The 9,445-nt window shown below is 47.6% G+C and overlaps 3 protein-coding genes across 3 annotated transcripts in view, besides 10 other annotated features; all 3 read left to right on the top strand.

The window, feature by feature from the left end:
- Nucleotides 1-411: 411 nt before the first annotated feature.
- Nucleotides 412-452: a microsatellite.
- A 62-nt stretch (nt 453-514) lies between these two features.
- Nucleotides 515-536: a microsatellite.
- A 231-nt stretch (nt 537-767) lies between these two features.
- Nucleotides 768-878: a microsatellite.
- Nucleotides 879-925: 47 nt separating this feature from the next.
- Nucleotides 926-980: a microsatellite.
- A 1,420-nt stretch (nt 981-2,400) lies between these two features.
- TraAM80_08407 (translation initiation factor) lies at nt 2,401-3,429 on the top strand (the record flags this gene model as incomplete). The annotated part of the gene is made up of 1 exon (XM_029385159.1): nt 2,401-3,429. The coding sequence occupies one exon, from the start codon at nt 2,401-2,403 to the stop codon at nt 3,427-3,429; it is 1,029 nt and encodes a 342-aa protein (XP_029234997.1).
- A 585-nt stretch (nt 3,430-4,014) lies between these two features.
- TraAM80_08406 (uncharacterized protein) lies at nt 4,015-4,692 on the top strand (the record flags this gene model as incomplete). Its single annotated transcript, XM_029385158.1, has 1 exon — nt 4,015-4,692. One exon carries the CDS (start codon nt 4,015-4,017, stop codon nt 4,690-4,692), a length of 678 nt encoding a protein of 225 aa, XP_029234996.1.
- Nucleotides 4,693-4,889: 197 nt separating this feature from the next.
- Nucleotides 4,890-4,915: a microsatellite.
- A 728-nt stretch (nt 4,916-5,643) lies between these two features.
- Nucleotides 5,644-5,689: a microsatellite.
- A 199-nt stretch (nt 5,690-5,888) lies between these two features.
- Nucleotides 5,889-5,928: a microsatellite.
- Nucleotides 5,929-5,977: 49 nt separating this feature from the next.
- Nucleotides 5,978-6,007: a microsatellite.
- Nucleotides 6,008-6,383: 376 nt separating this feature from the next.
- Nucleotides 6,384-6,407: a microsatellite.
- A 1,004-nt stretch (nt 6,408-7,411) lies between these two features.
- Nucleotides 7,412-7,441: a microsatellite.
- A 781-nt stretch (nt 7,442-8,222) lies between these two features.
- The window catches only part of TraAM80_08405 (uncharacterized protein), a gene marked incomplete at both ends in the record, with an annotated part of 1,968 nt that continues 745 nt past the window's right edge, over nt 8,223-9,445 (top strand). The window contains one exon of the mRNA XM_029385157.1: nt 8,223-9,445. This exon is cut by the window's right edge and continues 745 nt beyond it. Within this exon, the coding sequence (XP_029234995.1) occupies nt 8,223-9,445 (1,223 nt within the window).

Below are 9,445 nucleotides of genomic sequence, written 5' to 3'. Positions count from 1 at the left end.
GGTAGCAGGGGTGAAGAGGCGCGGCGCACCACGAGGAGCGAAGAATCAAAGCCAGCGATAAACGCCCTCGTGCGCGATGATGGTAGAAACGACCCCGTATGCGCCATGCAATGTTTTACTCCACTGCGACCGTTCACGAACTCGNACCCCAGCAACAGCATGACAGGCAGCATATACTCATTGGCATCGACCGATGATTTTGATAGCGAGGTTAGTCAGATGTCTTTCGCATGGTAATATCTAGTATGCATGATAAAAAATTGGATAATAAAAATAAAAAGTCGGGGACAGGTAGAGAGCATCATGTACTTGCAATGTGCACAATAAACTGGGCAGTGGCCTTTGCTCCACCCCATGAGTATCACTTTATCCCGTGGCACCCCTGATGTTAGCAGTAGTTACATCAAAGGGGAAGGAATAAGCAGAGGGAAAGTAAGAAGAGGAGGAAGAAGTTAGCCTAATGTTGTTGTTGTTTTTTTTTTTTGTGGGAGAGTTGTTGGTGCCCACGTCTCTTTGTGTGTGCGTGTGTGTGTTTGCATTACATCCCCTTCTCCTTCCCTTCCCTTCCCACGCGCACGCACCATGACGGAAGGAGATAGCGAGTGAGCCATGGTGGCGGTGATGGTGAAACTGAGCCGCAAGCAAGCAAGAAATAAGGTGCACAGAATACTGTTGAAAGCGTCAAACAAGGGAGGATAAGGGGAACGGTGGTGCCACGGTGGAGGGTGGTGTCGTCTTTCCCTTGTAATTATATATTTATCTATAACTTGTTGTTGTTTTTACTTTTCTTCTCGGTTGCTTCAGCTGCTCTTACTTTCATCGTTATTGTCGTTGTTGTTGTTTTTTTTTTGTTCATTTGTTATTATTTTTATATTATTTTCTATAGTCTTGCGTGTGTTTTTTGATATATACCTCAACCACTTTCATACATATACAACATATACAACATATATATATATGTATATATATATATTATCTATGCATGAAGGTCTCACTCTCTCCCCACGTAATTTACTTTTTTTTTCTTTGTTTGTTATGATGGTTGTCCCATCTTTGTCCCAAACTCTGCTGCTGTTCATTATTTATACTTCTGTTTCATGTATGTCTTTGTTCTTTTTAATTCTGTGTGTCAAACTGCTCTCTTCACCCCCCTCGCGCGTGTTAACGCGGCCTCGTTTTGCCGCCTGATAGAAGAAGAAGGAGGAAAAAAGTAGGAAACGCTTTTACATGTCTCTGGTCATATGTGTGTGGTGAGCAAGCCCCGGTAATGGAGAGACGCGCCTATGCCTAACAAAGGCCCCTGTGCGGCAGGAGGGGAGTTGCAGGCTCACGGGTGCGGGGTGGCACGGATGCACTTGTTCCCTGGAGCACCGAGCCATCTTTAGTCATCGTCAGTTCAACGTTCCGGTCGGCTTGCATGGAGAAGTGGTGTTTTCCTGTTCCGACAGTCAGGGTGATGGATCATTTGGGCACGCAAAGACGAGCTAACCCACTGGGCGCAGAAGTGAACAGTACCGGGCCCAAAGATGCGGCAAGCACCGCAAATTATGCAGGCGTACAGTGTACTCGCATCTGTTTGTGTTTGGGCGGGTGCCAGAGTTTTTGCCAGCCAGAGTGAAGAGGGTGCAACTCCCGCGCTTGGGCCTGCAGGAACTCTCATTCCTCTGTTGGGCTTACCTGAATGTAGAGGGACTTCTGCTTTGTTTTGTTTGTTGCCACTGACTGCGTAGTTGTCAGTTGTGAAAAAAATGAAGAAAACTGGACCAACAAAAAAAAAGAAAAAACGGTTTCCGGACTGAGTCTGTGGGACACAGGACTGTTTGAGATGTCGACTGTCTGAAGCCGCAGATCGATCCGTGGCTCATCAGGGCGATGGTCACGAAACTCGTTCCTCTCAGTGAAAGGATACTCACGCAGTTGCCCCAGTGGATAGTGGAGTACACGGGCGCCTGATTGCCTCTCACATAGAGGTGACAAAGCCCGGCATCACGATAAGGTGGCTCACAGCATCACGGGGACGTCTATTAACAGGACCCCCTTTTTTGTATAGCATTCAGCTGACGCATGCATCCTTGTCTTCATTCCGTATGGGGGAAAATAATAATAAAAAGGTGTTACTGTTCCCGTGTGGGTATATGTTTTGAGGCGCCGAAGGCGTGGGTAATTTGTTTGCTACTATATGTCAGTGCCTTTGCTGCGTACGTACGTGTATACGCTTTTTTTTTGTGTATGGATATTTCATTATTTAGTTTCTTTGTATGATTATTGCGTTTTTTTTTATTCGGGGGGGGGGGTTGCTGTCTTTTTCATCGTGCTGTTTTCCTGATGCATTTCAACTGTGGATCCACTGTACTTTTTTTTTCCAGGCAAAGAAGCTAGCCACTAAAGAAAGAGTGAGAAATGGAGGATCAGACTAAGCCGGTCTCTAGGATCAAGCGACATGATCGCGGCACCGTTGAAGACAAAAGCAAACAGATGCCGCAAGAAGAAGTTAAGCAGGGAGAGATCAAGCAGGAGGAAGTCCCGCAGCAAAAGAGGCTAAAGTCGCGTCCGAAGGCGCCAATGGCAGTGGTAGCTGCGCCAGAAGCAACAATTTTGGCGCACAAGGATCCCGTCACAATGGGCCCTGTAGCACCTGCTGGCCCCGCTCCACCATCAGCGGCGGCGGTGACGGCATTGACAATGGCAGATCAGACGGCTGCATTGCATGTCGCTGGGGATGTGAAGGATATATTTGAGATTGCGTACGACAACTACACCTCAAAGGATTTGCAGGCACTGCTGAAACGCGTTACACGTCAGGAAGTGGAGAAGCGCATATTGGAAGTTGAGCAATTGCGTCAAGGGCAGAACGTTTCACAGGTGGAGCGTTTCCTGGACGTCACCTCAAAAATGGCTAGCAGCAGCGGTGGCAACAACGCTCCGGAGGAGGGCTGTGGATATAACTACAGTGTCATGTTGCGGCGTCTCTTTGTTGCGCTCAACCGCAACAAGGAAAGCAGTGCCATGTCAGAGCGTAACAAACTCCCTGAGCCAAAGCTTGAAAAGATCGGAAAGAAGAGAGTTATTATATCCAACTTTGGGCGCATCTGCCAAGCCTTTCACCGCCCCGTGCAGGATGTCAAGGACTACATTGAGAAGGAGCTTTCGGTAGCTGGTAATCTGGACATCAATGATGCTCTTATTCTCAAGTACGAGATTCAGAAATCAACGGCGTTTGACAACATCTTCTACAAATACCTTGACGAGTTTGTGAAGTGCAACTCGTGCAACAAACTCGACACGACACTCACGAAGGAGGGTCGACGCATGGAGCTTCGGTGCAATTGGTGTACTGCTACACGTACTGTGCAGGCCGTGGGCTCTGCCACGTACAGCGCCCAGGTGGGCAAACGTTCGAAGGCAAGGCTGCAGGCGATGACACTTTAAAGCGCGAGGGAGAAGGCGTTATGTGACGAGGAACGATTTTGCATGATAGTTAAGAAATATATAAAATGAAAAAGAAAAATGGGGGGTGGAGTGTGAGACGAAGAACCCACCGCCACCACTCACCGAAAACAAAAAAAACCAAAAAATAAAGGAGGTGATGGGGTGGAGAAAAAAAGAAAAATGGCTGGGAACGCACACACCTACGTACTACTGATATAATTTGATAACTTGTCATATTGTTGTGGTTCCTTCTAAAAGAAAAGACAAAACTGAACAAAATGTGCTGAGGATATGGAGAGAAGCATGAGAGTTAGAAATATGATATAACCCTCCTCCTCTAACACGGCACCCGACCCCGTGCTTTTTTCCATCCCTTATGTACCTGCTTGCTCTCATTTTGGTGTTTTCGCTCGATGTATTTTTACTCTGCTTTGCCCACCCTTTTTTTTTCTCTCTCTCTCTTTCCCCTTTGGGGCCAAGATCAAAGTGGGGGTGAGCATAGGAGCAGCACGCACACAACGGGAGGAGGAGAGGGGAAAAAACAACGAGGCGGGGGTTGTATTTTTAGTCTTGTGGCATCTGTCAATGCTGCAGCGTTCCTTTCTGCGGGGTATGTGGCTTGGCGGTACAGCGTCCATTGCGGCGCTTGGCCACGACACGCGTCCCTCTACAGGAAAATACATCAATGTTTTGCCCCCCACGGACATTGCCAAGAGCATCGCCGCTGGAGCAATGCCACCGGAGGCGAACGTGGCAGCTGTGAGGCCCGTGCCGGGCATGTACTACGGCAGGTGGAATCGGGCCTTGCGTAGCGAAGTCTACGACGAGTTACTGAAGCTTCCGTTACGATACAAACTCCATGATTTTTCCAAGATTTGTCCGCAGCCCTCATCGTCGTCGTCGCTGTCGTCGCCACAACAGCCGTATCGAAAAGTAGGAGTGATTGGCAGGGAGTCTGCTGTGGGTTACAACCCGCCGCTTGGCCCAGCAGACCCACTTGACACAATTCCCTTCTTTGTGCATCGTAACAGCAATGGCTTCTTGCCAGGGAAGGTGTATTCAATGAATGCACGAAATCTAATGCCTGCTTTTTTTTTGCGCATCCAACAGGTGGAGGGCGACGTCTTCCGATTTGAGGAAGAGCTGCTAAAGATATTTCCAACAAAAAAGATATTTGTGCGCAGTCACAGCATCTACGTCTACAACGTGGGGATGGACGGTCGGATGATCCTGCATCATTGGCTCCTCGGCCTGGGCTTTTGACGATGCTGGAATGGAAAGCGGCGTACTTGCCTAGATCTGGTCCTTTGTTTGCTTGTTGGTTGTTGTTGTTTTAGGAATTCCAATGCGCTCTGTTTTTGTTTCTGTTTTTTTACTTGCTGCTCTCCGTTTGGTGCAACAGGAAGTAACGAGCGATGAATCGCCACCCCTTCTTTATTTTATTTGAATTAGTATGTGCATGTGTGTGTGTGTGTGTGTGTGTGTGCTTTCGTTCGTTTCACTGTTTCTCGCATCTCTACTTTACTCTTTGCATAGACACATCTACAGGAGGAAGTGTTCTGTGGGCGGAAGAGCCTCTCTAGGGAAACTTTGGTGGAGAAGCTAGTTTGCTTATCTGCTTGTGGACTTGCTGCTGCCTCGGTTTTTTTTTCTGGGCTTGCGTCCATGCCGTTCGCTATGCTCGTGTTTCCTGTTGCGATACTGTTTCTGCAGGTGGCACTATTGTACCCGCTTGCATCTGATGCCGCGCAGCTTTCGGTGGCAGACGCGTCCTCCAGGAAAACCTTTCAGCATTGGCCCCGTTATATAACCGCCTGGCGCAATTCATCATGTACGACACCCAAGGAAGGGAGTTCCGGTTCACTTCTTTCAGCGTGAGTGGTATGTGGGCTTCGTGCTGATGGCTGTCGCTGTCATTGTTATCTACGTATTTCTTTACTTTGCTGTGCGTTCGCGGTTCCGTATGGATGAAGCATAAACACATGAAGGAGTATCCTTCTGAAGGAGGTAATGGCCAATTACGCAACCTCCTGCATTAACTGTGGCGAGGAGGTGGAGGGAAGCAGTCAGAACAAACCTTTTCCCCCTCACAGCCTCTGCCAAACTTCTCCCTCTCTCTATGTATAACTCGCTACACTTTCAAATAAGCATATCCTAAATTTACATCTCTTCACCTGTCAGTCTGCATAAAAAGGTGAAGACGTGTGCGTTTGATGCTTTGCTTTGCTTTGTTTTGTTTTCCCTTGTTATTGATGTGATTATTTGTATTGAATGCGCATACATTTTAGGTCTCTGTGATTGCCGTTGGTCTGAATGGAGGGGAATAGCTGTAATAAATTTCAGTGAGCCATTCGACCAGCGTGCGGTTCGGGGGTGGGTGTGAATAGTTAGGGGCGGCCGCACTGGTACCCCGGCCTCCGCACTCCCATTTTTTTCTCACTGTTTCATATGAAGTCCCTTATGCATGTATCTATGGTATGTGTGTGTGTAGTTTGTTGTTCATAGTATTTTTGGTTTTGTCTACATCTTTAATATTGGACATTTTGTTTATATATATATATATATATATATAATATATTGGTGCTACAGAAGCGGTATGACGAATTTTGAAGCCTGCAGGCATGTCAATTAATTTATGTGGTAGCGTGACAACGCTGGTGCGTCACGAAACAGAAGGAATGGCGGGGGTGAAATGTGTGGGAAAGTTTTAAATTGTAAGTTCTGATTGTGTCATACATTCACCCGGTCATCCCCATGTTGTTTTTTTTGTGTGTGTTCTTCTTTAATATATTCTTCTGAAAGTGTTTTTGCTACTCTGGCAGAACAAAGAGGAAAAGAGAGGGGATGCAGTTTGATTTATTATCTTCGCGCTTGTTGTATTTTGTTTCCTGTGTGTTTTGATTTGCATTTCTCTTTTATTTTCCCCGTATTGCTTCCCGTTATGACTGCCAACCAAAAAAAAAAAAAAAGGAAAAAAAGTTTGGGGATTAGGAGTAGACAAGAGAAAAAGTTCACAGCATGTTATCGTTTACATATGGAACATTTCTGCTAATTACAATGTGCATCTACACGATGACTGTTGTGCTTTGTCTGTGGCGTCTGTCAGCAGGACGCCGGGGGGCCAAAGACGCCGCACATGACATATGCGACAGTGACACAGACTAGATAATACATGTTTGTGAGAAGTGGAGTTTCTCGCCCCTTCTACTTATTGCCAGTTGTTGGTTGCTAGCTTTCCTGTAGACGGTGTGTAGATGTTTGCGGTACGCGTAGATGCCGGCCTTTTACCCTCCATGTTTACGGTGGTACTGAGAAGGGTGACGCGGGGGGGAGGCAAAATTTCGGAAGGAATAACTGCATACCAACACTGATTTATTTATTCATGCATGTATATGGCCTTAGGCGACAGAAGACACATGAGAGACGCTGGATGAGAAAGGGGATGGATGATGGAAAGAAATTTGAACAAAAAAAATTCTTTTATGTTTGGTTAGTTATTTACAATATTTGTTTTATTTAATTTACATATCGACACTTTTTTACAATGTTGTGTTGCGAACCATTCTGAATTTATGGGTCTCTCGTTGTGCTGCTTCACGTCATTTATAATTTTATAATTTTAGTTTGCCCTTCACTTGAGGGCTGGATGAGCTCCGCGTCACATGCCAACAAGCCGCCCTTCTGTCAATGCCAGATCTCTGCCTCTCTCTGTATCTCGTTGTACGCGCGCAATAGATGGCGGAAGACGCACACGCCGTGAGTGCAAGTGGTAGTACTTAGTGCTCGATGGATGCTTTGCAGTCGTGCCGATGAGGTCCCCATGTGATGGAGAAGCAGAAGCAGAGGCTGTGGAGGGTGGGGGCGTCTGCCGTGCGCTCAATCCCTCTCCATAATGTGTACGGTTATTGGCCAGGGGAATAGTTACCAGTGAGGATTGCTAATGGTTCGCCACGGAAGATAAGGAGGCGGCACGTGTATGGTCGCGTGTCTGTCTGTGTGCGTGCGTGCGTGCAACTCCATTGCACTACGGTATTATCTTCTTTCCTCTTTTTTCCTTGCATTTTGAAGACTGTATTAACGTGAATAATGGGCAATAAACCGGTGTTGGGAAAACCCCTGCCATGGATAGGCGCGACGCCTCTTCTACCCCTTTCTACTACTCTCTCTTGTTTGCTTTGTCTACAAGTGCTATCGTTACGTTTCTGTCTCTATGTTTTTGTATGCCGTTGATGCTCGTACGCCATCGGCTGGTGATGACGGCGAATGAATTAATATTATATATTTATTTTGCGCCGCGTTGCCTCCTGTCAACGCCTCTGATTTGGCGTCTACTGTCGCTTCTATCGCTGCATATTCCCCTTCTCTGTATTTCACTGCCTCACTTTGTTTGGCGTAGCAAAGCCGCACAAATTGCACAAAGTCCGGGATTTGGCAGGAAAAAACCCCCACAGGAAGGGGGGGGGTGGAAAAAAAAAACCGAGAAAAGAGAGGGAGTGAAAGGGTAACAAAGGAGGTAACAAAGGAAAGGGGGGGGGGGCACTCCAGTGGGAGATCTTAAGAACAAATAAAAAAGGAGTTTCCTGCACTGATCTCTTCACAAAGACATTATCTTGGTAATTCCGTTGTGGAGTGAAGTATTGCGACTGCAGCCCGACTGACTCTGTGAGTGCGTGTGGCAACTGAAGGGTTGTGAGTGAGAGTGTGTGTGTGGCAGGGGGTTTACACCTCTGCACCCGGATCAAAAGGATACGTAAGATTATTATTATTATTTAAGCAAGGCGTTGGCGTGTGTGATGGGGTCTGTTCCAAGCCGTGAGTTCCACGAAAGTCCCGAGTCTCTCTTTTTTTTCCTCAGTGGAGCTACCTTGCAGCTCGCATATATTCCGCTTACGCCGCACTTTTTTCCGTCCGCGGACTGTTTGGGATTCCGGCAGCTGTGCGATTGCCGAAGCTCGCAGTCGATGAAGTATGGTTTTGCGCTGAAAGAGGGACCATCACTTGAGCGTCACTGGCGTGGAAGCTGCAAGAGGAGGAGGATCGGTGTGTGCCACGCGCAGGACGGTGATGCCTGGGATGACATTTGCGAAGAAGAACTGGAGCCTGATCCATCTGTGCCGTGTCAACGAGACATGATGGACTTTGTGTTACCCACAGACGAAATGGCAAATACCTCCGTCTCACTTGAGAGAAAGAATGAGGAGAAAAACTTTGCCATGAAGGGAAACTTGTGCTGTGATGGCGAAAGCTACATTCCAACGGAGGAGTTGTACAGACTCATGGTGGCTCATGGGGCCGCCTCCGCCCTTACAGACACCAACGCGGAAATGCGGGAATTGTACGAACAAGAGCTTGCGTGGCGTAAGGCCAGAGCAATAATTCATAATTATCGTCAACGTCAATGCGAGGGCAAAGCGGAAAGGAGCAAAGAGGATGAAGAGGCCCGAGTTCGTCTGGCAGAGCAGGTACCACCACCGCGTCGATTTTTAAGGGCCCTTCCAACGGTTCTGGTGGCTGTCGTGGACACCGACGATGCTATGAAAAAGGTCCCACAAAAGTCTGCTATTCCATGCGACGGCATTTTACATTTAGTGGAAAGTGATGGCATGCTCTTTATTGCGTCTCGTCGAAATGACAGTTACGTTGTGCCACCAACGCCAATTCGTGTTGTGGGGTGCATCTCGTTGCTTCCTGCCATGTGCCGCGGCACACTATGGTTACGTGGGTATGAAGCGACAGCGGTGGCGGACGAAGAGGAAGATGCCTACATTGAGAGCCTTCCACTGTCACAACGTCCGCCCGTACTATGCGCCTGTCACTTTTGTGAGGCTGCCATCTCTGAAAAGGCCTTTGGTCGGGGGTTAATTGAGGGTTTGGGTTACTACGCCTTGCATTTCAGAATGGCGGGGATGGAAGATCTTGTTGCACGCCCAGTTTGGCACTTGGGGCTTGCGTCCCATGTCTCACTCCTCCACTTTATCGCCGAAATACGACAAGTGGTGTCGATGACGGCGTTTCC

Source organism: Trypanosoma rangeli (genome assembly GCF_003719475.1).
Source record: "Trypanosoma rangeli strain AM80 chromosome Unknown Tra_15.4_contig_00410, whole genome shotgun sequence".
NCBI classification, from domain to species: domain Eukaryota; phylum Euglenozoa; class Kinetoplastea; order Trypanosomatida; family Trypanosomatidae; genus Trypanosoma; species Trypanosoma rangeli.
Note: the sequence above shows the minus strand (reverse complement) of the source record. Positions and strands in the feature narration are given on the sequence as shown.